Source organism: Camellia sinensis, chromosome 9 (assembly GCF_055761805.1).
Source record: "Camellia sinensis isolate YWXY chromosome 9, ASM5576180v1, whole genome shotgun sequence".
In the NCBI taxonomy this organism is placed as follows: Eukaryota; Viridiplantae; Streptophyta; class Magnoliopsida; order Ericales; family Theaceae; genus Camellia; species Camellia sinensis.
The window spans coordinates 31587021-31614292 of NC_138969.1; the positions used below are offsets into that span (position 1 = coordinate 31587021).

A 27272-nucleotide genomic window follows, 5' to 3' on the forward strand; every position below is an offset into this window, starting at 1 on the left:
AGAGGAAAGAAAGATACCACATAATATTTACCAAGTATTTTTTTTATTTATTTACCACGTGTTTGGAGTATTAATTTGGATGGGAATTTAACATTCACTTGTTGACTAATACAAATTGATTTTTTTTGCCCCCCATATCTTTACGAATACAATAACAGTGACCATTATATTTGGGTCTCTGTGTCCATAACATAACGGGTTATGTTTTAATAATTTGAAAAGCTTATTTTATAAGGCTCTCTTATTTTAGCAAAAAAGGGTTGATCTAATAAGTATAACCCACTACAACGTATAAGGGATTTAGAGACTAAACTTTTTTTTTGCAAAAAATATTTGGGAATCAATTCCTGTTGTTACAAGAATTATTGCTAAAATATTGTTCTGAAAAGTAACAAACAAGTTTTTAGCTGCAAAATTTTGAAAATATTGCTAATAAATAAACAGGATAAAATAATTTGGTTTCAAAAAGATTTATTTTTTGAGATAAAATTTTAATCCCAAAAGAATAATAATTAATCATTAATGTCCAGATTTATGCGAGTGATGAAGAATATGGATGGTTGGTAATAGGGGTCAACGCGGATCAATTGAGGCCACGGATGCGGATGCGGATTGAGCGGATTGACGGATGAATACAAATCGATTTAGCGATTTAAAATTTTACAAATTTTTAATATAATTCAATTGTGACCATCTTGGGTAAATTTATTAGAAGAGTCCAATTGGGTAAATTTGAAACACCAGATTTGTTACCAGCATGGGTAGTGACCATCTTCAAGGCCTTCCTCTTGTCTTTGTCATCAAGAACAAGTCAAGAACAAAATATGTCTATCACAACCAACCAATCTTCTCAACTAGGCAAAGAAAACTCCTTTTTTTTTTTTTTTTCTTTTTCAACCACCCAAATTGAAACAACATAAATCAAAACCAAAAGAGTTAACCAAGCTTTATCAATTGAAAGATTCACAGAATTGAATCAAATCCGATTCAATATATCATCAATGAACATTTAAAAAATAAAAATAAAATTAATAGAAAGTGACAGAAGTTCTAATAAAAAAACCCTCCTTTTTTTTTAGGGGGGGGGGGAGGGGGGTTTAATTCCAAACAGATCACAGACAGAAAAAAGGATATCAATTTTTGAAATCAGAGAATCAATAGTAGAAAGTACTAGAAATTGTAATACTAGTAAATCAACCCAATTTGTTTTAATCCACAAAGTTCAAGAGGCAAAAAGTAGATATCAATTTAAATCAGAGAATCAAATAGATTCACAGAAATTAATCAATGATCAAACCCCATTCAACATCTAATATATGAACATCAAAAGGTAATATGATTTATATGGTACACACTTTTTAAAAGATGTGTACTAAATATATGCATTTTTTTTACATATTTTGTGGTAAATATATATATATATATATATATTTGTAGAGTTACAATAATTCAGGATGCAGAAATGAAATTACGTATTTTTGTGGTAATGTTAGATATTTTTTGGTTAGAAAATATTTGGATAAAAAATATGTTACATAATCACACAAAATGTGTAATAATACCAGATAATGTGTATTAATACCAGAAAATGCATAACTTCATTTTTTAATAATAAATTGTTGTAATTTTACTAAAAAATTACTTAACGTTTACTACAAAATTACATAACAGATACATATGGTATAAACTTTTGAAGGAATGTGTACCACAGAGTTGTCCAATTTGAGTTGTCTAAATTATAGAAATTATCTTTTTGCCTATTAGGTTCGGCTCTACTGATTGGAACATGCACATCCAATTAGACAATCTGAACTCAAATATGAAACTAAAGACTAAAATGAAGAAATAGATAATTTAGAGATAAATGAGAAATTAACCGTTTTTATAAAGCATAGTTGGAAAACAATATTCACCATGTTTGGTTTTCAGATTTGAAAAACAATTTTTTGAATTTTTAATTCGTATTTTTATATTTTTAATGATTTTTGAAAATATTTTAATCAAAATTTGTTTTTAAAATTTTTTTAGATTCACTTAATCTTACTATACTTAAAAAGTAAAAAAATTGTTGAATATAACAAAATATGAAAATGTATCGAATTTTAATATTTTTTGTATTTGGTGAATTTTTAATTTTTTTTTCACAAATATTATACTTTTTAAGCGTATTTAGATTATATTTATCTAAAAAATAAAAATTTGTGTAAAATATTAAAAAAAATTCACTAAAAATATAAAAAATAAAAAACTCAATTTTTTGAAAAGTGAACTCAATTTTTTAGACCAAACATAGTGATTACCTCTAAGATGTCTCCAATGTTAACAATGAAAGCATTTGGAAGAGGTTTAATAGGAATCCACATTCCATCTTTCTTGATCTGCAACCCTCCATTTCATTGATCTGAAGAAGGATGGTGAGTCTGACCGGGTCCGAATGAGGGGTCAGTCCGATCACAAGCTCCATTTGTGGGCATGGTGGATAATAGTTCATCCTCATGGCACTACAAGAAATCAACTTTTTAGGGACAAATTTATTCTGTCCTAAAAGTGTAATATTTGTTAAATTATTTTTTTTTATTAGCAAAAAAATATTTATTGATGATAAAACAAAGTATAAGCAACAATACATCAACAAAATAGGAAAATGCACTAAGTATCATAGCTAACCTCCACAATTCTTTGGCACCACGAATGAAACACAATCCAATGCAAGCACTTGACCCAACATAAGATTGGTGAGAAGCCAATCAAGAGCAACCAAAATCCAAAAAACAAAACACCAGTACAACAAAACAAAAGGCAAGCCAAAAGGCAGGCCAAACAACAATAAGCCTCTGAACCACAGTATACATTAGCAGCATATAGTAGGTCAAGACAGTAGCATACAACAACAAACAATCTCATAACAACATCAAACATCAGCAGGCCTCCCAAGCCATACCACTCTTACCTGCAGGCTGCAGTAGCAGCCAATAAGCAACACACCAGCTTTAGCCAACTAATTTTGTTCGTCGCAAGGTTTGCCCCCAATGGTCTGTCCGAAAAAGTAGAAAATTGACTTTTAAAGACAAAATTTTGCATTTGTTACTACAAACAGACTTTTAGAGACAAAAATATGTGGTTGCAAAAAGTTTTGATTTTGAGACAACCAAAATTTGTCTTTAAATGTCTAGGCAAAAAAAGGCAGTCTGTAAAAGTTTTAGTTTTCGAGACAACTAATAGAGGTCTCTAAAAGTTATAATTTTTTTTTTTTTGAGACAACTAAAATTGGTGTCTAAAAATTTGATAATATATATATATATATATATATATTTTTCTTTTTGATTTTGTAACATTACTCATATATAACTTTTGCATCAATAATAAAATTGTTTCTCTGAAAAAAAAAATTACAAATTTTTTTTTTGATCAGCAAAATAAAAGCCTATACTGATTGCAACAACACACAACGTAAGATTCAAATGATATTTTATTTATTTTTCCTCCTATTTCTCAGCAAGCAAACAAATATCAAAGAACCAAATACTATAACAACTTTCACTTACATCCACTGATTTATTATCAGCAATTATTCTAATCTATCATCACAAACATCACAAATTTGTCTTTAAATGTCTATTACAAACTACGGCAAAAAAAAATAATAATAATTTGAGACAATTAGAAGTGGTCTGTAAAAGTTTTAGTTTTTGAGATGACTAATAGAGGTCTCTAAAAGTTATAATTTTTTTTGAGACGACTAAAATTGGTCTCTAAAAATTTGATAATATATATATATATATATATATATTTTTTCTTTTTGATTTTGTAACATTACTCATATATAACTTTTGCATCAATAATAAAATTGTTTCTCTGAAAAAAAAATTACAATTTTTTTTTTTGATCAGCAAAACAAGAAACTATATTGATTGCAACAACACACAACATAAGATTCAAATGATATTTTCTATATTTTTCCTCCTATTTCTCAGAAAACAAACAAATATCAGAGTACCAAATACCAGAACAACATTCAGTCACATCTATTAATTTATTTTCAGCGATTATTCTAATATATCATCTCAAACATCCAAAAGAAAGCAATTTGACTTTGACATTTTCAGTAAAAAATTAAATAATCAAAAGTATAACAATAATGCATCAGCCAAAATAGAAAAACACCAGCTGTAACCCAAGTACCCTGCAAACCCCTGCATAGAAGTTGCACCTTTGGAGGGGCCACATTCTTCCATGGCAGGTCAGAAATGTGGCTGATAGCTCATATGAGAGTTTGAGCATATTCAAAGAGTTCACTTCAGGACCTAATAGCTCATAGGAGAGTTTGACCATAACTTGTTTGATTAATATGGAATTCCTAATGCATTTTCACAAACAAAATAAGGTAAATCATAATCCATGCTCTGATTCATTAGTACATAATATATGGATTCTATATCATAAACTGATTGATTTCAAAAGTATCATTTCCAATTTATAAGGCTAGTGCTATAAGCATTATTTGTAGCATTCAACTATTCAATGAACAGATTGTAAATTGCCATTGTATCTACCTACAGAATAGAACAGCTCATTGCATCTTCTTCTCAAGGGCTTCATTGAATGGCATTCAAAATCTCGCAGAGAGTTCCCAAGCTTTCAAATCGACACAAGCTTGCAGGACCTACATAGAACTAAGAGCTTAGACCAAGCTTGTAGGACATGATAACAATAAGCACTGAAGACATAATTGTTTTCCTTTCTAATTGCTTACCCAAAATCATGATTCAAAAGCAAAAGTTAGTTTATGGGATGGCTAGCTTGGAAATGAAGACTGAAAACTGTATCTTACTTGCAACATATTGGAATGCTAAGAGGGAATGCCTAATGCAATGTGTATATTTTGTCAATCACAAGCTAAATGTGTAAATTACTTAATGTTGTTGTATAGAAAGCCACAAAGGAAATCGAATATAGATCTCAAAAGATAACTTACTAAGAAGAGGAATCAGTAGAGGGTCTTCTTCGACTGATTTGCTACATCAAGAAGTCGACTTTGGAAAATTAATCGATATTAAAGTACAATGAAAGTTAACAAAAGATTAAATTCTGAAACTAAGATTAACATCAAAACCAAAATGCTCGACAAAAATCCACGCAACTGTAGGTCAAGTGGATAAATCTCGGAAGCCTAGTAAAAAAAAAGAAAAAAAAAAAAAAAGAAGAAAAGGAACAAATTTTCAAATCCAAAGTAACAGAATCTTGAAAATATATTTAGCTAACTATTTTGCTTTGACATGCTGCTGCTCAATGCGTGGTAGTATAAAACAAAAAGATGCAACCATTCCAACCAAGTACCCGGCTATAGCTCTATAACTCACGGAAGTAGGCCATTCCTATTAACAAAATACAATTGGTACATGAATCAAAATAGAAGGGTAATAACCCAATGCTAGGCTCAGCCAAGGAAATGAAGATAACCAAATAGCTTCTTGAGCAATATTTAACAAAAAGCATAAACCAAAAATGAGGCTAATGATGTTATTATATAGCAAGAGTGTTGGGAAAAAATGGTTTTTTGGTAAACTTTAATGTAAAATTAAAGTAGGTCTCAACCATTGGTTGAAGTTGGATTAAATGGGTTTAGATTCTTTGTAACAACGTCTTTACACCACAAAAAGAATGACAAAAAATCATTAAGAATTGAATGAGAAATTGTCTCATAAATATGGCCTCATGAATAAGGTATTGGGAATTGTGTATAACTACAAATCCCACATTGATTGTAGAGGAAAGCTTTGATGGGTATTTAAACCTCAAGATTTTGATAAGGGTATGAGCTCTTTGGGGCATCCAAATTTTCTGAAGGAATGGAGTTATGGATGCTTCAAGAATGGACTTGGGCCAAGATTATGGTCCAAGTTGGTTATGGCAAAATTGCCACACGTGATGGGTCTGTGGTTCGTGGATCTTGGATCTTGGGAATTGGGACTTGGGCTTAGGGCTTGAGGGCTTGCTGGAATGGGTTAGGATTGGTGGTCCACCAACCTAATCTTTTTGGCCAAGTCTACTACAGATATATGCCCTTGTGTGTACAGAATATATGTCTCATATATATTATTGTCCCATCAGTTTTGGTCCATTACTCCATCAGTTTTGCAGGAGTAATGGCCATTGGTTGCCAGCCTTCATGAGCATTGGTTGCTAGCTTACATGAGCATTGGTTGCTAGCCTTCATGGTTGGAGGCTCATCCTCTCTCTACTATGGTGTATAAAAGGAGACCTATCTCCCTTGGTGTTAGTATAGATTTTTTGCTTCCAGAATATACTAGTCAATTTGCTTGTTCATATATTCTTCTCGTATGAGAGAGTGCTGCCATTGTCGGTTCGCCAAAGCTAACATAAGGTGTTTCTGCGTTAGCCGGTCTAAGCCATCTTATCATGGAAGATAGAAGTCGACGTTCCTCCAGCACCCACGGTAAGGCGGCTAATTTGTTTTAAGGACACTCTGGTATCATACAGAATTGATTTCTCGTCTTTGAATATATTATGTGATATGTATTTGTGTATTATGCTCTAGAATGTAATATGGATTTATTTGATGTTCTATTATTTAATTTAATAAATCATGAATCTATTTATCATGTTTAATTTACACAAATTGAATAACAAAGAGAATATTGCATTTGATTCTTTATTTCAACTAGATTGTCTTTTTAACGATTGGCAGAAAGAAATGTATGTTTGAGCTTCATCAAGTGCACATGAGCTAAATTTACCCACATTATGTTAAGTTGATCAAGCTTTTACAATTGCATGTAATGGCTTCTTAATACAGAAATAAATAGATCCAATGAAAATAGTGTACCTAAACTGATATCAATGAGACATAAAATTAGGAGATGCTTGCAGAAACCAAAGTTGTATCAGGCTATCAACCCTCATGAATCAACCATCATTCTCAATAAAAATAATTTATAAGGAATCCTATGATTAAAAAATACATAAACTGCATACAAATCAAATAATAAGAAACTAACAAACTGCCTTCATGTTTAATGTTAAAACAATACCTGCCATGGCTTTTCCCAATCAAGTGGCATTGGCCAAGCCCCAAACCAAGCTCCAATAACAGCTCCATGAGCAAGTAGACAGATCATATAATCAATAGATCCTATTGGCATACCCTCTTCTTTTTTATTTATTTATTTATTTTTATTTTTTTATATGTATATTTTTAATTTTTTAAAAAAAAACCCAAATCAAGGGAGACTCAAATATTTACTCAAATTTTCAAAATTTACAACTATTTCATTACTGGAGCTTGAACTCAAATTTATGCTTAAATCTGTTTTGTGCATTGGAGAGTTTCATATCAAAAACAACTTTTACTCAAAGATCAAATTTATGCTTAAATTTGTTTTGTGCATTGGAGTGTTCCATGGATTGCATCCCTTCCTCAAACTCAAGTAATTTCATGGCAAGGCTTTAAGTTCTGCTGAATATGCTTCTATGGAATCTCTGCATGGTATGAGACAAGTGTTTACTAATGATCTTTTTTAATCCATATGAGACAATTTTTTTTTTTTTAAAAAAAAAAAAGAAGAAGAAAATAAAAAGAATTTTTTTTGGCTTATTTAGTTTTATTTATTTTCATCTTTAGTAAAAAAAATTCAAAACTAGGTCAAATATTTTTGCTTTTTGATCCGTCTTGAGTAGATGACACTACAATATATTAAAATTTTAAAGATAAAAATTTAGAAATAATATTAGAGATCATGAAAAAAATATCATGAAATGTATCATGAAGATTTCTCATCCTTAAATTAGAGTATGATGTTTCATTATATGTGTAATTCAAATGTGAAGAATCTTTCATGATCATCTTCATGATATTTTTTTTTTCATGATCCCTAGCATTTAGGGACGAAATATTTTTGTTGCCAAAAGTGTCATTATTATATTTTTAACAACAAAATATGATATTTAGTGATGAGTTATTATCTTTTTAAGACCAAATTTTTTGTTTCAAAAAATAATATTTTTGGAACCAAATTATTTTGCCGTGTATGTATTAGCAACATTTTTAAATTTTATTGCTAAAAGTCTTTTTTTTTAGACTTTTTGAGATTATCTTTTAGTGATTTTGCTCATGACGATATAAAACGTTTTTACAGCACATATAGTTTCTAAAACACATATATGTTGTTTTTCTTGATGGAGATTCTTACTACTTTTTTAGATAAAGTATTTTTAGCTAGAGAGATCCCTTTGAGAGCAAAATTATTATGGGTTCGTTTGGGATGTGGGTTGATTTTTTGGTTTTTTGACTATTTTAACCTGGGGCTAAAAAGTCTCGTTTGGGATAGATTTTTTAGTTTTTTTGACTTTTGTGAGAGAAAAAAATGAAACGATTATTGTTTAAATATGACATTTTGACTTTGTTTGGGATGTGGGTTGATTTTTTGGCTATTTTAGCCTGGAGCTATTGTTTGGAATAGGCTTTTTGGCTATTTGATTTTTGTAAGAGAAAAAATAAAATTATTATGATTTGGATGTGACATTTTATCTTATTGGCTTTTTAGTCTATAAATTTTGTGTCAAATGAGGGTTTTGTCTTATTGATTTTTTAACTTATTTTATCTTTTTGTTGCTAAAATAATTAAAAAGTCAGGCTTTTTGACATGTCAAATGAAGGCTATATGAGTTAGGAAGCTTACGTAGTGTGTGCCCAACCAATGGCATTTTCTTATTATTATTATTATTATTTTTTATCATTTTCGTGTTTGTAGGGCTATATAATTCTTATGATGTGTTTAGTTGAGGGGAGTTGGGAGATTTCGAAAGGGAAAGAAAAATGGTGTGTGAAACTAGATGAAATTTAGATATATTTTATTCACATGTCACCTACCTTTTCCATTCCATCTCTAAATTTCTTAAATTTCTTTTCAAATCTTTCAACTAAAAACAACATTAAGGTCCTTGCTATTAATTGAGTACACTGCGACCATAAAAATCTCAAAACATATGATAATTAGGCCAAGTTTGGCAACACCAAAATAATCCATCTTTTTATCTTTTTTCTATCACATCACCTCTCTACTTTTCTGCACATTTTTTCGTAAAAAGACAAAAAGTGCACTTATTTAAGTCATCCCAAACAACCTATTACTCGAGTATGAGAGAGTGAGTCAGAGAGAAAAAGAGACAGAGTGACCTTAAGGGAAGCGGAAGTTTTGGAAATAAATGAGGTTTTCTCAAGTGAGTTGAAAGGGTGACCATGTAAAAGAGGTCACCCCAATCAAGCTTCTGTCCCTCAAACCTAACAAAGGCTTGTCCAAATCCTTCTATATCCTCTGGTTGTTGCCAAAACTTGTCCTTCTCTTCCATTGGCAAATTGAAGAAATCTTAAATCTCCAATTTCACCTTCTCTACCAATGAAGAGCTCACTCCACGATCTATCAGCTGCAATTTTATTATAAAACAAGATTAACAACAAATGTGAAGAATTTATATTAAATTGGATAATTGCAATCCAATACAAATACGAGAAGAATTTAATTGTTAAAAAAAATAAAAGTTTTATTATTAAAATCGTGCTACGTGTTTATTTTTTTTAAAAAAATAAATGTAATTTAATCGATGTTTGAGTGATTTGATTTTTCTATGAACGATCTTTCACTGAGATTCCTTTTATCTTTCTTTGTTCTTGTTTTTGGTGATTTGATTGTGTGTCGATTGATCAATGTTTGTGTTGTTCAAATTACAAATTTTTTTGTTAGCTTACTTTGTTTGATGGGTTTTAGGGTTTATGCTTTCATGCATCATGACCAGACCACTGCTGGAAATGTGGGTTTTGGCGGCGTTAAAAAACGCCGCTATAAGTTCTAAAACGCCATCTAAACCTTTTGTGGCGTTTTTCACCAAGCGCCGAAGATGTGGCCGTCGCTATAACTTTGTGACGCTTTAGAAATGTCGCTATATTATTATAGGCGGCGTTTTATAAAACGCCGCTGAAAGTTCCACCATGACATCACCATGCTATTTAGCGACCTTTTTAAAACGCCGTCGTACTCTTTTTTGAAAAATCTAACCGTTGAAATAATATTTAGCGACGTTTTTAGAAACGCCATGATAGCCTCTTTTTTTAATAAAAAAAATTATACTAATTTTATATGATTGAACTAAAAAAACAGAAAAATAACACTATTATGAAATAATAACTCTCATTCAAATATCAAATACAACATTAGTTCACTTTCCCATTCAATTTAATATCCAATCACCATTAATCACAAAATAACATATTCACAAATCATGTTTTAACAAAGACATTAACCGAGAAAGAAGAAATGATAAATTACTAACATATTCACAATTTAATGATTGATCCAACTATACAAGAGACGGCAAATTACTACCAAGAAAATTATCCCCAACTCAAGATATCACCAAAGTAAGAGACTATTGAACTTTACTAAATTGCATTTCAAAAATCTATTCCGGCCTGTAACATAAATTTCGAGTTTGGATGAGTTAAATTCAAATTGATGAGAGAGTTCACTATTAGTCTTCATTGGTCTACATACCTGCATCAGAACATAAATTACAATCAGATTCACCAAAATAAACATAAATTGAAGAATTTGTAAACTTAATTTTCTTAATCACTTGATTGCATTTATTTATTTTTAATTGTTTAATTTTTTTGGTAGAGGTGGTTAGAGTTTTGCTCCTGACACAAATCTATGATTTAAGTTATAACTTTACTCCTTCAATGGTATTTAAACAAAAACTAGGGCTAAAATTTTTGTTTTTGTCCAGAATTGAAAAGAAGCTTTAAAAACAATTTAGGTTTTAACAGAAAGCTCTGTTTAAGGGATTTATTACATTTCTTTATTTATTATTTTTCCAAAAAAGACTAAAGCCCATCAATATAAACTTTAAGCCTATTGTTGGCAACTGTAATTGAGCTCTATATTCCCTTTCTTAATTGGAATCCCAATTTTGTGCATTAACAAACAAAAGTTCATATGCCAGAATCCTCACCTTAAAGAGAACCTACAAAAATTTTGTTGTGTTATAGAAATTAGGCTATCAAATCCCAAGGATTTTAACAACAGCAAATTATTTTCACAAGCCCATCAGCAAATCAGTAAGTCTTGCCCTGGCATCTACATTGACCAAGACAGTCACAATTTCATGTTTACCAAGCATTATGCAGATTATGGAAGGTGATGCACCTTTAGTAATAGACCAAAAAATACCTCTATGGAAGTATCTCTTCTCTCAGCTGCTGCAACAAGTGTTTCAATGTTCAAAGCAGAACCAAACCCTGTAGTAGATAAATGTTGCATGCCTACATAGATGGGATGCTCAAGAAATCAACACTAGAAAGGAAAAGTTAAGGGATTTCATGGTGAAATGAGGATTTAATATCGAAAATGGCAAGCATGATAAAATAACTTACTCGAAGTAATTGCCCTGGAAGAATGTAGAAACCCAGAAGAAGAAGATAATACAGCTGCTGGAACGCCAGTTGCATTCTGTGATGAGATCATTTGTAAAGACCGAGAGACAATTGGAGGCAAAGAACATCTTAGATGTGTAAATTAAAATAAATAAATAAAACCAATAAAAGAGTAATTTTATTGAAAACAATACATACAATGCCTTCTAAGGATGTACAGACGTCTATAAAGCTTACTTCAATCCGATTTATTCATTTTTGGAGAAGACTTTTTATTTTTTGGTAGATATTGTAAGAGTTACATTTTAGGGAAAGGATTTAGTTTTGGGGTTCTTGTGTCTAATTAATTTTTTTTTCTTTTGCTGTACAGGCGTGACACCCCCTTGGTGTCCATCTGATACAGTTCCGTACTTATTCATAAAAAATAAAATACAATGTAATACCTTCTGAGGATTAGGAATATCACTCAAGGAAACATTTGAAGAATTCCCAGGAGGTAAAATTGGTTTTGAGAAAGTGCCTGAAGTGGAATGTGCTTTATGCCTGTCACCGAGTAAACCTTGGTGTATTTGTTGCACCGGGAGGGAAGAAGAGAGTTGCTTCCCATGCTGTGAGGACCTATGTCCCACTAACTGCCACAAGGAATCAGGCATCTAATGTAATAAAAACAAAAAATAAAAACAAAAACACGAACCGCTAGAGAATGCTTCGAGCTAGAGACATCCAAATCAAACACCAGTTTCGAGCTAGAGAGAAACTACAGCCAAACTAATAGCATGTACAAATGCAGTCAAACGAAAGGACAATTTGTCGACATGAACAAACCGAGAAGAGAGAGAGAGAGAGAGAGAGTAATTTGGACATGAACATTTTAAGGCTTAAATGATACACACAAACACACGAATGCACAAGCATTTTGTGAATATGTAACAGACATTACCGTACAACGTGTAAAAGAAATGGCTACTTACCAAACAAAGCATCACCCTTCTCAACATGATCAAATTCGGAAAGGGGCAGCAATATAGAGTGTAGTTTCACTCTTCCTCCGCGTTTGTTCTAATTTTAATCAAAAGAAGTAACAGTGTTATACAAGTAATTAGAATTTTTTTTAGATGATTTGAACATAAAGGAAAAATGAGAAGGAAACACATGATATTAGACAAACACCTGGTGTTTCATGAACTTTTCAGCGTGTTCCCTTTCTTCTTTAATTTGTTGACACTTAATTTGTTCGTTCTTGAAGGAATATACATCATCAGTAGAGTGGCATGCGATGCAGGATCATACTTGCAATCCTGGCTCTTGACAAGCCTCTGCAAATTTAGCTGCTGAAAGAGCTGCATTTCTTTTCATATCAGCTTCCTTGCGCTCTAGTTCAGCCAGTTGCTGTTAAGTCCTTTGGACCTGATTTTTCTGATATGGTCTTCAAATATGAAATACAATTGATCAACAATATAAGCTGCACTAACATCAAGCAAATATTATTATTTAGCATTAACCAAGTAGACAATCACGAGAGCACTCACATTTCATAATTAACATTCTGGACCACTAGCTGAGCAGCCTCACCAAGGTAAATATGATCTTTCTCAAAAGATTGCACGATTGACTCCCAAACACCCTGCCAAAGGTTAAAATTTAAATAAGAATTATATGTAGAAAAATCTTAAGTCAGGGGAGGGGCAGAGAGAGAGAGAGGACTGTTTTTGAAGATCTTACAGCAGCACCTGAAAGCTGGCCAAAAATATTACGGCTTTCTGGAGTCAACTTCAAAAGAATACCATATATTTGTTTAATTATCAAATATATCAGTTTTTCACCTCATATTATAGCCAAAAAGCCACTTCCCAAACGGGCCCTTAGTAAACTTGAAGTTGCACTTGACATGGCACGTGACAGGAACAAAAACTTCAAAGAGATTTTAGTGAGGAGCTGTTGCCTGTGTGTGAATCATGTAAAATACATTTTATACATCACATCAAAGTCAAACCCCTCATGTGCTCTAAAGTCTACACATGCTTGAGTTCATTCCCAACTTTCATCAAGTCCACAAATACAACATAGCCATATTGATATTCCACTTGACATCATAACTAATTTGCCACCATCACCAACAGAAAGATTTTCTAGCTATGCTTAGTTGCACAATTAAATGCTCCTTAACACAAGAAAATGGCACATGTAATCAAAACTGGAGCTTTCTATACAAAACTCATGATCAAAATCCAGCATAAACCATACCTTAAGCCGTAATTCTTCAGTAATAACCTCTAAATCCCTCACAGGATCCACAATATCATCAACATGAATGATATCTGGATCTTCAAATGCACCTAAAATACATAGTACAAGTGAATTATTTGATGGTAACACTTGATAAATGAACAAGTTGATGCTGTAGAGCAGATAATCAAAGCGAGTTCCCAATTAATCCCCAAAATTATTGCAGCGGCACCCAACACAATAACTAGGAACAACAAAATTGTTCATTAAGAATAACATCGAGAAATTGTAAGGCAATGTCTTAGCAAAAGAAACAGCTACAAGATATAAACTACTGAAACCATTCACGCTCCTTTGAATCCAGATGACTTATATAGCAGTATACAGGGATTGAAACCATAAGGGCTTATTAAGCAAGTATAGGAAAAAAAAATCATTGGTCCAATGAGAAAATTAGACGACAAAGCTTATATGATACTTGCTCCATCCCATTTTGTGTCATGGTTGACCATGCAGGCATTAAATGAGAGATTTACAAAGATGCCTCTATTCTATTTGAGTAACTCTTTTGGGAATAGGATTGGACTTGAATACAGTATTTTGAAAAGCACACCTTAGTGAAGACTTACGAGAGAAAAGCAAGGTCAGGCAAAGCCTCAAGGCCTCAAGGCAACTTCAACCAAGTTGAATACTCTTTTGGCAAAGCAAGAGATATTGTGGCCACTGCTGGGGATAAAATTATTTGTTGAATAGTTGATCAATTCTTTTTCTTTTTTATGCTTCCAAATGTTAAACATTTGAAATATTAGTTTTGTTGGACATTGATATTTGGAATCTTAAATTTTGTAGGATGTTTTATTTTTTATGGATATTTAATATTTTGACAAATAAGACAGGATTAGCAAAATTTGATAGTGAGAGACAGAATAGGATGACAAGGAAGCATAAACTACTCCAAAATTCAGATCATCCATGTCTTCAATAAATGGGACTGCCAAAAATGGAAAGGCAGATGCATAAAATAGGAGAGAGCGAGTATAAACTAGTCCAAATTCCAGTTCATTAATGTGTTTAAATAAATCTTACACTGAAATAGAACAAGAAGAATTATGTTCAACAAATATGGATAAATATAAACAGAAAATAATAAAAACAACAGACGGACGATAATAACTATATGGCATGAATGAAGAAAAGAATACTATGTTTTGACTCCTCAAATATGTATTACAGAAACTCATTGAAAATAATGACCAAGATGATTAGATGTAATAGCAAAAGAACAAATATAGGGAACTGTACAAAAAAGATGAGCATCTCACGTAAAACATGAAAAATGCCATCAACTGCACGACTGTGAGACAAAAAACTGTTCCCCAATCCTTGTCCTTCATGAGCACCTCGAACAAGTCCAGCTATGTCATGAATTTCTAAGAAAGCTGATACCTGTCCAAAAACAAAGTAAGTCAGGAAAGAAATACACTATTAAAATCAGCAAACCAAAAATACTTTATGATGTAGAACTATTACAGATCTCTACAATATTCTGGCTTAAAAAGCGCACAACATCTGTAATTGAAACATTACAGTTTAAAAGTCTAGTCATAAACCTGATTCTTTGGCTTGTACAGTTGGCAAAGCCATTCAAATCGCTCATCAGGAACATAACAAGGGATTACTCAAATTATGTATAAAACATAACAAGGCATTCAAATTTTGTTAAACATGCAACAGCCCTAAATAGTTTGAGGGATGTTTCAATTACATTTCCAGAAATTTTAGGGTCTGGTGCATCTGTAAATTCTTTCTTAGAAACTCATATCCAATTGAGTAACATCAACAGGCCCAGAGTATCTAAACACTCCAAGATGCCCAAAACAAAATAAAAAATAATATCCCTGTTAACATCCCCTTCCAACCAGTACTACAGACCTTCAAACACATTGACAAAATTGAGGTTTAAAAAATATTAGGACATCTTAGGGTGTCTTCTTCAATTAGAAAGGGATCAAGGCCCTGTGCACACAACATTGCAATGTAATATATATATCATCTTCAATATAGGTGATAAGGTAAATAGTGCATATATCATATTTTCTTCTTAAGTAGATGGTAAAGTCTAATTATAGATAGAAAATGTTTAATTATCAACATGAAAAGAAAATAATCTATTTAATTTTTGTAAAGACAGTATATGTATTGTAGTAAGCAAGCTGAATCTCTGAATCACAGAGCTGAACTGACATGGTTAAGTCTGAAATGGCTCTGATGAATCACCGACCTGATGAATCACCGATCTGTTTCACTGAGACCGAGCTGAATCTCTGAATCACAGAGCTGAACTGACAGAGATAATTAGGGTTTAGACAGCAGAGAGAGAGAGAGAGAGAGAGAGAGAGAGAGAGTCGCTCACCGATCTGAATCGATTCACCGATCTGAATCGATTTGGAGAGAGAACTTCGAAATGGCTAAGATCTTGGAAATGGCTCTGATGAACTTCGAACTTCGAAGAGGCTCTGATGAACGCTTACCGATCTGAATCGATTTCGATTTTGAGAGCGAGAGCGAGCGCGAGTGTGAGTGAGAGTGAGACTGAGAGCGAGAGTGAGATTCAAAATAAAGGTGAAACAGGGAGGGAGCGTGTAGGACAAAACCATTTCAAGTCGTTTATAAACGTCTTCTATGCATAAAACGGTGCCGTTTTGATTAGAGAAAAATACGACGTTTATAAAATGCCATTAAATATTATAAATAGTGGCGTTTTAAAAAACGCCGTTAAAAATACGCCTCCAAAACTGATATTTCCTGTAGTGGACTGAAGGGGATTAATGTGGCATTTCTTACAGTAATGGGTGGTGTCAATGCAATTTATTGATTTGGTTTTTGGGTACTTCCATTATTAGCGTTTTGTTTTGGTTTGGGAAGAGGGGTTTTATGAAAAAATGATTCTTGGTTCTGTATCTTATTTCACATTGATTATTTTAGCTGTCTTGTAATTGGGTTTTTTTTTTTTTTTTTTTTTTTTTTTTTTTTTTTTTCTCTTGGCTTGAATGCTAGGTTCACAGACAGAGCTGAAACTTGATGCTGGGGTTTTGCTTTGTTCCTACATTTCAAGTGAACAAATCTTATATTACTTGGAGGTATTCTCAGAAGTAATGAATTAATACACCTAAGATTTGGAATTGGGAATAAAGCCATTGGTCCGTGTAGCATATTCATGTATGTATCGAATTAATATTTCCTGTAAAGGATTTAGCTAGTTTGATATTCTTTTGGATTTTGAAACTCTAGCATTGCTACTTCTATGGTTCTTTTTTATTTTTGTATCATTATTCTATTTCTCTCTTTCCTCTATTAGTACATTTTAATTTTGATAGTATCATTATCTATGAATTTTCTATCAAGGGTGGTTAAAGTTCGCCCTACTTGACTTGAGGTTGTAGGTTCCAACTTGGGGGCAACCATTTTGTGAAAATTATGCCAAAGGCTTATTGCCTCTGGTTAAAGGGTGAAGCGCAACCCGAGTACAACATCTAGAGATCCCTTAGCAATCGCCATTTAGCATCTATTGTCTGTATAATGAAATATTATTTATAACTCTAGTTCTGTTGAGGAATTTATCAAAAAAAAAAAAACTCTAGTTCTGTTGAGGAATTTCATAGTAAGGTTTGTGCGATAGGCTGGTTTTGAAGCGTCTTCAGTATTCCTTACAACTTAATAGCAAAAGATGAAACAGGTTTTAGTACATTACTGTTACAGAATTTTCAAGTACTGTTTTGGCTTTCCACATTTTCAATCCTCATGACATCTAGGTATGATTTCCCATGAAGCTTTTGAGCAAATAAGCCTGTGAAATAATCTTGAACCGTAATTCTTTTGAACCGTGCTGGTGTTTGTGGGGTAATCAAACTAGGTGCAGGACCCATTTCTCTGTCAAGTCTTGGGTTGTAAAATGTGGCAATTGACAGTCTCTCCTTGCTAGAGTTCACCACTGCCCGATGCTCGATGCTACGATAAGTTCCATTGGTAACAATCTGCGAAACAAGGTAAGAGATCTCATAGCAGGATAAACTAGATCATGAAATTTTAGGTCCTATTTTACAAATTCAACTTTCACAGTTTTTTTTTTAGGTAATGCTGCGTATTACGACTTGATGCTCGACTACCCTGTGGGTGTCCTTTTGATTTCAACATACGCTTTATTTGTTTTAGTGATTTGGTATTGATGGAAAACGACAGTCAACAACAAAAAAAATTCTTTGGTCAATAGCAAAACAAACTTATTTGGGTAAAAAATGTTTTTCATTTTTGAAAGGTAGTAAACATTTTCGGGACTGAAATATTATTAGTACCACCACACTACTACCATCCCACCATCATCGCAACCTTAGCCGCCACCCCTTTGCCTCTGCCACCAACAGCTTGTCCACTGCACAACCTTCACCACCACCACCACCACAACCACATTGACTACCACAACCTTCGCCGCCTTTACCACCATCACCATCATCACTGCTAATCCAACTATGCACATTAGTTTCAAAGTTACAACTGAACATTGAAAAATGTTTTTTTACAGAAAACATTTAAAAAAAATTATTTTTCTTGAGGAAATGTTTTTTCATCGAAACAAACTCTACCAGTTTACTCATTGAAGTCCATTTATAACAACACAAAACTTTAATGTGTGGTTTATTACCTCTAGAATGTCTCCAATGTTGACCACGAAGGCATCAGAGAGGGGTTTAACAGGAGCCCACATCCCATCTTTCTTAATCTGCAGACCTTCCATTTCATTGAGCTGGAGGAGGATAGTGAGGCCAACGGCATCGGAGTGTGGGGTGAGGCCAACGACCAGCTCTGGTTGTGGACATGGAGGATAGTAGTTCATCCTCACTGCCTGCATCCCTTCTTCAAACAACTCCCTCATATCCTCAGCCTTCATTTTCAAAGCTTTAGCCATGTAGTCAAGAATCTTCATGGCAAGATGCTTTAAGTCAGCCGTGTAAACTTCCAGAGTGTGTCTGCATGAAAAGACTTAGCAAACCCAAGCTGATTTGACCGAGTTCTTGGATCGATCAACTGTAACTGTGGCCATGAAAACTGTGGTTCTAGTTCTTGCCTCGCGTATTGGGTTGAGATTTTTTATCTTTTCATTTAGTTTAGTATAGTTTGGAAATGCAGCACACTAGACAAGGCATGTTTGATAGCTCTAGATATGGGAATGAGAACTGTGATTCAAATTACTGTATGAAATTGTTGGCTGTGATTTTGGTTTACTAGACATTTTCTCAGGTTTTTGCCTTTGTTGAAGTCTGTTTGAAGGAGAGAAATGCAGCACAACAATGGATGGGATTAAGCAGGATAGGAAGGGTTATTTAATATTTAGTCATTTTAGGATGAAAGTTCTATTTCGGAATAAGTTGCCCCACTTCTACTGAACAAAAAATCTTGATAAAGGATCCTTAGGATAAGTTAGTTAGGATCACAAAATCTGAACTGGACGTTAGATAATTTATGTCAAAAGAAAAGAGTTATATCTCACCCCCTTGCTTGCAAGTCAAACGTGGCTCATATGTGGCACATATGTCGGGACATATGATTTTAGTAATGCTCTGCACAGTTTTAGGGTAAGAATACCCTCCGACAATATATAGAGTACATGCATATATATATATATATATGAGAGAGAGAGAGAGAGAGAGAGAGAGAGAGAGAGAGAGAGAGAGTACCTGAAGGGGAGAGGGAGCATTGGAAATAAATTGGGTTTTCTCAAATGGGTTGGAAGGGTGGTGAGGAAGAAGAGGTCAGCCCAATCAAGCTTTTGCTCCTCTGATACAACAAAGGCCTGCCCAAATCCTTCAACATCACCAGGGTCCTGCCAAAATTTCTTCTTCTCTTCCATTGGGAGGTTGAAGAATTCCTGAGTCTCCATCTTCACCTTCTCCACTAATGAAGAGCTCACTCCATGATTTATCAACTGCACCACATTCCTATTGTTTCAGGTTTTTATTTTTTAAATGATATGTTTCGATTTTTTTCCTGATCAAATCTAAAATCCACACACGCTCAATGACACAGATATGGCATTTGCTGCAATATAATTGATTCGGATATTCAAATCTATTGAATACAATTTGAATGTTTTGTAAGTGTGCATTGAGATCGGAATCACATGCTTGCTATGTTAATTTTGGTGCTTCATAAAAATTACAGTTGGATTCGATAGAAGGATTTGGAGAAAAGAGAAAAAAGTACTAACATTTATCATAAATCATAAAAATATATAAAATGTACACACAAAAAAAAAAAAAAAAAAAAAAATGCATAACAACGTGCGTAAGAGTAACCTAAACAAGATAGGAGCATAGTTCTAAATCGCGGTATCGGGTAACGTAACGGTATCGATTGTGGAGTATCGGCATCGGTAGTATCGACCGGTACGTATCGGGAATCGGATGTCGCGACCGTGAAATTTTAAAAATCATTAGCGATCCCTCTAAAACTCAATTTTATGCATTTTTTTTTGACTATTTTAGCCTTAATTTGTTACATTTTAATCAAAATTTTGGTATGTAAGAGTACTTTTAACTCATTTTTAACTAAATGATATGTATTATTTTAGTCTCATTTTCAACATAATAAGCTTTTGACAGATGAAGATCTTAATTTCAATATTTATTTTTCTTGTTTTTTTTTTTCTTGCTCAATTGAGAAATATATGTATATATATATATTAATATAAACAGCGGTATAGGTGTATAAACAAAAGAAAAACAGTGGCTTAAAAGATGCAGTGCAGAAGAACAGTGGCTTAAAAAAAGCAATTATGAAGTAGAAAAACAGAAGAAAAAAAAATAATAATAATATTAAAATACGAAACAAAAATAATAACAGAGCAAGCTTGCAAGTTGCATATAGGTTCTGTGCTTGCCCTACAACAAAACAGAGCACAACAGCTCAAAGAATGAACTTGCAAAACAGAGCATAAAACAAAGCATAAAACAACCCAAATTTCAGGAGGTTTTCTGCTCTGCTCCAATTTCATATGTAACCGACGATTATTTTTACTTTTGAAGGAGGTTCTCTGCTCCAATTTTGTCTGTATCAGCCATGGCAAATCTATATCGAAAGTGTATCGCTCCATGTATCGGATTCAGGCTGATACGTATCAGGAATCGGACGCTATGGCTGCGAATCTCAGTCTCACCGGTATACTGGTCCATATCCAAATCGGCACTCCAATTTTTCGGTACGAATAAGCCGGTATGCTATTTAGAACTATGGATAGGAGAGAGTGTATTTTCTTTTCTATTTTTGCCAACTTAATACCAAATAAAAAGGGGTGTTACCATACACTGTTGTCAAGATCTCAACAGTGTGCTTAAACTGAAAACATTATAAAACTTATTTTCGTGCTAACTTAATAAACTTCTATTGTTATTTTTGGGTCCTAGATTGCCAAATAGACATATTGTAGCTATCATTAGATCTTTCTTTCATCTAAAGACATTAATATTCAACGTGTAGACCAAAAAAATACTATAAAATGAAAAAGATACACAACATTATTGTAGGAGCTAAACGCTAATAATTCTTCCACTTGTTCTAAAAAAAAAAAAAGAAAGAAAAACTTTTGAGTGTTTAGCTTTTGGAGCATATGCCGTGAGTATCAGGTTTCATTCTTTTTGGGTTAGTTTTCCGAGTGACAATACATATAATTGATAGGATGAATCTTTTAGGTCTAAACGAACAATACTTAGTGTCAAGATTGTAGGTTCGAATTTCTGCCTGTGTGTAATCTCGTGACTTACCACTATATGTTGAGTAGCCTTGTTGTGTAGCAATCATATAAGGTTGACCTCTAGTGTCTTAGCTTCTTATAGGATTTACTCCCAGAGGTTACCCTCTATTATTAGGCTTTTTTTAAATTACTTGTCAATTGTACGATTAAAAAATTATTACATAATAGTAAAAAAAATTATAATTTTAATTATTAATATATAAAAAGTTATTTACTTATTTATAATTTTTTTTCAAAAACTCACTAGATTGATATTTCCCTTAGCTTAACATACAAAAAAATAAGCTCTTTCCCAACTTGCACGAATATTTTTTTAGTAACTAATAATTTTGGTTTCTGCCGACTTTTTAAAACTATTCTTTTTTTCTTATTGAAATGTTTTAATTAATAGTAGAAAAATGAGTAAAATCAACAAAGCAATTCTACAGGAGACGGTGGATAATAACATGAAAACAAATAAAGTTGGTAGTTTTGTTGAAGAAAGAAAAGAAAAGATTTGTTAAGAGAGAAAAGAGAGGAAAAGAAAAGAAAAGATCAGGATTTTTTCTTCCTCTTGTTTGGTTAAGTTGGAGATAAAAGAAAACAAAAGATTTCTCAAATCTTATAGACTACATGAAAGAAAATAAAAGAAATTTGTATAGGTTATATTACCAAAATAACCTTTTTGTTTGTCACAACCCAAGCCCAGGGGCTTAGGGTTGGAATCGCAACTTATTAACTTATTCTGCTTGTAGTAACTTAAACTGTGCAAACAGAAATAAAAATAATTAAACAGGAAATTACTCTATTTTACTATTTTAACAAGAGAAAATACATTTATAGGGATTTTATTATTTTATTATTCAGTGATCGGTCCCGAGTAGAACAAAAGGGAGCAAAAAAATATAAAAAAAGAAAAGAAATACAAAATAGTGGTTTAACATCAATTTATGTGCGGGTTCCATTTCGTGAGGTTATGGGTTCCCCTACATCTCGTCACCTGAAAGGGTAACAGCTATAAGTACACAGCAGAATGAGAAATATTATGCTAAGAGTTTAGGGAATACAAAATAACCATGAATAGTTAGTTAAGCCAAAACATTAACATAACTCAATTTGATAAATAAATAATTTAAGTGGCAGAAATTGAAATACAGAAATTATATAAATAACCATAACCATGGTACAGAACAGAACAGAGGTCATAGAAGTGACAATGAGAACATAGGTCAATAGATCCATGACAAGCAGAGGACCACAAAGTGGCCAAACAGAGGCCAATGATTATTTAAGTCCCCCAAGGTGTGATACTCCCGTGGTGGTACTTACCAAACATAATTGTTTATAAGGTCATAGTCAAATATTCTTTAAAATTTAAACAAACATATCCATGGGTTTCATTTAAACAAATAGAGTTTAGAAATTAATCCACGTAACTGAAATATTAATATAATTTATAATAATTTATAAAATATAATTCGTATAAAATAAATTATGGTAAGTCAAAACATACGTAAAATATATTATGATAACTCAAGGTATAATATAACTCACCTTAAGATTGAGTCTTTTACTATTTCATTCCTATTTTTCCTATCTTTTCGAAACTGTTCTTCCTCCTTTCGGTCTCTCTTTATTTCACTCTCTTATTTCCCTCATTCCTTTACCTCAGTCGTATTCTTATATACATGCAAACTAATACATGCAAACTCATGATGCGTCTATAGGATGACTCATTCTCCCTAAAGCTAGGTGGCATAGATGGCATCCAACCATCTCTCCTGAGAGATTATAATCTAAGATTATAATCTACTAATTAATGGCGAGTAATTGATTGTCCTTATCTCATTAGCAGGTTTATTATTATTATTTATTTACTTTAACTTTTACATTTTTTTATTTACTATCTTTAATTCTAATTTGGCCCAACTAATATTATAATTCTATATTTGTGTTAATTTGGTCCCAAATAATAGTCCCTAATTAATCTCATATTTAATTACCCAATGTCAATATTAGATTCTATATTATTATTTATTTATTTAATAATATATCCTTACATACAATCTTAATTATATATAACTATAAATATTTATGTAGTATTTACTTAAACGTTCAGGGTGTCACAATGTTCTTATTTTTATAGCAGTTAGATAGACAATTTTGGTATTACATAAAATTAGTAATCATCCCAATTCTTTTCTCACCAAATCTCTTCAATTTTGGAGTGATTAAAAAAATGATTGTAAGAAAAATTAATTTCCCTTTATTTCATTCAATTTCCCCTCTTGTTTAGTAATTCAAACTACCAAGTGATTCATTTTACCCGCCTCTCCAAATCACTCAATCCAAATGGACTGTAAGAGAGTTGAATATTTTCTTTAACAATTAATTAACCGGTTGGTTATGTGCCTGTGTAATAATAAAAGGTTATTTGTTTATAGTGTTGGATAATTTTCACTGTATTTAAATAAATAAATTATGTTTTGTGTACTAAACTACAAATAGAATACAAAAAGTAAAATAGGAAAGGAGAGAGATTGTTTGATTACAAAAATCAAACCAATATATAAAATTAAATAAATGAAAACAGATTTTTATTTTGTTACAAAAAACAAAATTAAAATTTGATTTACATAAATAATAATAAAACAGAAAATAAATTAACTACTTGATTAATTTCTTGAACAAACTTTTGATCAAGTCCAGTGTTTGACACTATGTCCTTAAGACAGATTCGTCATCTCCACGGTACTTTTAGAATGTGGATGTCTATCTCCCAGGATAAAATGATCAACAACGAATAAATGCAGCACTACAATTTATTCGCACAAATGAACACACTTTGTGTTTACACTCTTTCTCACAAGAAAATAATGCAACAATATGTAGAGAATAGTTGCCGAATTATTTGGACGAAAATTCAATGAAAGAAACAAATGAGAAACTTGTCTATTTATACGAGAATTTATGGCTGTTAGGTTTGAATTAAACAAGTGCGAAACCTACTTGAACAGGTATGATACCTGTTCAGTTTGAATAAACAGATACAAATCTGTTGGGTTCAAATTTTGAATAGATAAAAACTAAATTGCAAAGATTTAAATCTATCCGGGTGGGGCAATTAAAACTGGACCGAATTTTGAATTTAATTTCCGAAATTCAAATTCAAAAAATTAGAATTTAATTTCAGAAAAATAAAATTTAAATGTTTTTGGCCCAAAAAGTTAGGTATTGGGCTTGACAAGCCCAATCTAACCACAGACTAGGCACCCGTGCCCAGCCCACCAGACCGAGCGGACGAACGGCTGCGGCGGCGGCGCGCGTGTGTGGGGTAATTTTTGGGTCTAATGGGTCTAGCCCATAACCTCCCTCTCCACAAAACTTGGGTGCCCCTTGGGGCCTACCCCAAGTTCCAATTTCATGCCTTATAAACTCACTCAAAGTTTCCCACCAAATTAATGTGGGACAAGCCATTTTTCAAACCTTAAGGAATTTTCACCAAAACTCCATTTTCATGGAGCTCACTTTGATTTCAATTTTCCATTCACCCGATAATGGTTTTGAGTAACCAAATATACCACGTGAATCACAACGTGGCATAGAACGCGTTACCACTTAAACCTGTCAATTTCGACGCATGGGTCCCACCTAAAAATTAGACCAAAATTGAGAAAAAATTCTATTTTTTCAGATTTTTCCAAAACTATATTTCTAACATATATGACCCAAAAAATTATGGAGAGAATGATGAGAAATAACCTTAACTATTAATTGGGCACACGATTTTTGTAGGAGTCATTTTAGCAATGTTTATAGTTAATTGTTTTTAATTTACAAAAAATATTAAACATGTTTATATTTATTTTGGGTAAAAACAAAAATAAAAATAAAAAACGTATTTGGTACACAAGTATTTTAAAATTTTATTTAAAAAACAATTGAAAATGGGTGATTTGCGAGAAATAAATGTCGACGGTTAGAAAGGGTGATCGGAGATGGTTGTCAGTTGCAGGATGTAGCGGCCGAAGCTGGTTGCCACAGGTGAGAGGTGGTTGGTATGGTTGGAGCTGGTTGATTGCCATAAGAAGTGGTAGCTGAAAATGATTACCAGTGGTCAGAGATGGTAGCTAGTCAGCCACCTAAGGTGATAGTTGAAGGCAGTTTTCTACAAAAAATGATTGGTGGTGGTTACCACTGTTGGGAGGTGGTTCGTGGCAATGGTAGGCGGTTGAGAGAAGTGGTGGTTGGAGGTGGTTGGCAGAGGAGGTTATTTTCGATGGTGGTCGGTAGTGATGAGTAATGGTTGGTCGTCGAAAAAGGTGGGAGAAAGAGGAGAAGATATAAAAAAAACATAAAAAATTTAAACAAAATACGAAACTAATTTTTTTGTGTATACAACTTTTTGAGAACAAAAATAGAAACCATTTTTTTATTTATTTACAACTTTTAAAAATTATATAAATATGAATAGAAATTATAAACATAAACAATACCAAAAATGTTTGTAGCATTTTTATATCCACATCTGATAATATTTTTGCTTAATTAAGAGACTAAAACATGGGTTTTTTGGGGGTAGAAATCAGTTAAAATCAATTTATTTACCATATGGAAAAATTTGATTTCTGCCTAGTTAAGTTGATGTTCACAAATAATGATTTTTTTTTTTGGGATAAGAATTGAGTTCTTAATTTTTATTTACATAACATAACATGAATTTGAAAATAAAATGAAAATATATGTAAATACCTGGAAGAAACCCCACTCTCTGGATGCATAGTCAAGCTTCTTCAATTCTGAATCCATATGATCTCCAGAAATCAACTTGTCCATGTCGATGATGGGAAGATCATCGGGACAACGAGCACCATAGGATGACATCGGACAGTTCTGATGATCATGGCGAACATACCGCGGTGGGACCGTGGTGAGTGATTCTTTGGCCAGTTCTTGAACACTGGGTACAAGGAGTGAGCTTCCCAGTCTTGCTGGCTTTGCTTCCATATCTCTCTCTCAATCGTATGTTTTTTTTTTTTTTTTTTCAATGAAGATGACAAAAGATTCAATAGAAATATAAAAGTTGATAATAGTAACATTTTTAACTTAATTATTTGGGCAGTTGAAGCATCACAATCCTCACCCACCAGGTATTTGTTTTTTATTTACCACGTGTTTGGGGTATAGGAATTTACCATTCTCTTGTTGACTAATCCAAATTGATTTTTTTTTTTTGGTTTTGTTTTTTTATTTTTATTTTTCTCATATCTATATGAATATAATAATACTGACCATTATGTTTGGGCCTGTGAATCCATAATGGGTTATGTTTTAATAATTCAAAAATTTTATTTTATAATGCTCTCTTTATATATTATGTATAACAGAAAAAAGGTCGGTCTAATAAGGATAACCACCCACTACAACAAATAAGAGATTTTAAAACTAAACTTTTTTTGTTACAAAAAGTATTTGGAGATCAATTCTTGTCATCGCAAGAATTATCTCTAAAAGATTGTTCTGATATGTAAAAAATAAAGTTTTTACTTACAAAATTTTGAAAACATTGCTAATAAATAAACGGGATAAAATAATTTAGTTTGGAAAAGATTTATTTTTGAGACAAAAGTTTTAATCTCAAAAGGATATTAATTCATCACTAATGTCCAGATTTCGTCACTAATAACGACACTATTGGAAACAAAAATATTTAGTTACTAAAAAATGCTTTTCTCCCCAAATTTTTATCTCTAAAAACTAATTGATTGCACTAACCATTTCATTTTATCATTTTTATTTCTAAAAATAAAATAC

The 27272-nt window shown here is 32.4% G+C and overlaps 2 protein-coding genes across 23 annotated transcripts; both read right to left on the reverse strand.

The window, feature by feature from the left end:
* Positions 1 to 10212: 10212 nt before the first annotated feature.
* On the reverse strand, positions 10213 to 16482 carry LOC114264708 (obg-like ATPase 1). 22 transcript variants are annotated; one of them, XM_082886479.1, is made up of 10 exons: positions 15286 to 15341; positions 14998 to 15121; positions 13694 to 13785; positions 13022 to 13073; positions 12620 to 12911; positions 12421 to 12508; positions 11893 to 12081; positions 11450 to 11525; positions 11247 to 11338; positions 10213 to 11153 (listed from the first exon to the last, which is right to left on the reverse strand). In XM_082886479.1, exons 6-10 carry the CDS (start codon positions 12445 to 12447, stop codon positions 11124 to 11126), a joined length of 414 nt encoding a protein of 137 aa, XP_082742605.1. In that variant the 5' UTR covers positions 12448 to 12508; positions 12620 to 12911; positions 13022 to 13073; positions 13694 to 13785; positions 14998 to 15121; positions 15286 to 15341; the 3' UTR covers positions 10213 to 11123. The 22 variants fall into 22 exon arrangements, 21 of the variants coding, with proteins under 21 accessions (XP_082742605.1, XP_082742604.1, XP_082742590.1 ...); XM_082886478.1 differs by having other exon boundaries at positions 12979 to 13073; XM_082886464.1 differs by having other exon boundaries at positions 12620 to 12875; positions 12979 to 13391.
* A 761-nt stretch (positions 16483 to 17243) lies between these two features.
* LOC114298479 (protein SRG1) lies at positions 17244 to 26582 on the reverse strand. Its single transcript, XM_028243045.2, has 4 exons — positions 26211 to 26582; positions 19408 to 19655; positions 18375 to 18699; positions 17244 to 17709 (listed from the first exon to the last, which is right to left on the reverse strand). Exons 1-4 carry the CDS (start codon positions 26463 to 26465, stop codon positions 17440 to 17442), a joined length of 1098 nt encoding a protein of 365 aa, XP_028098846.1. The 5' UTR covers positions 26466 to 26582; the 3' UTR covers positions 17244 to 17439.
* Positions 26583 to 27272: the final 690 nt, after the last annotated feature.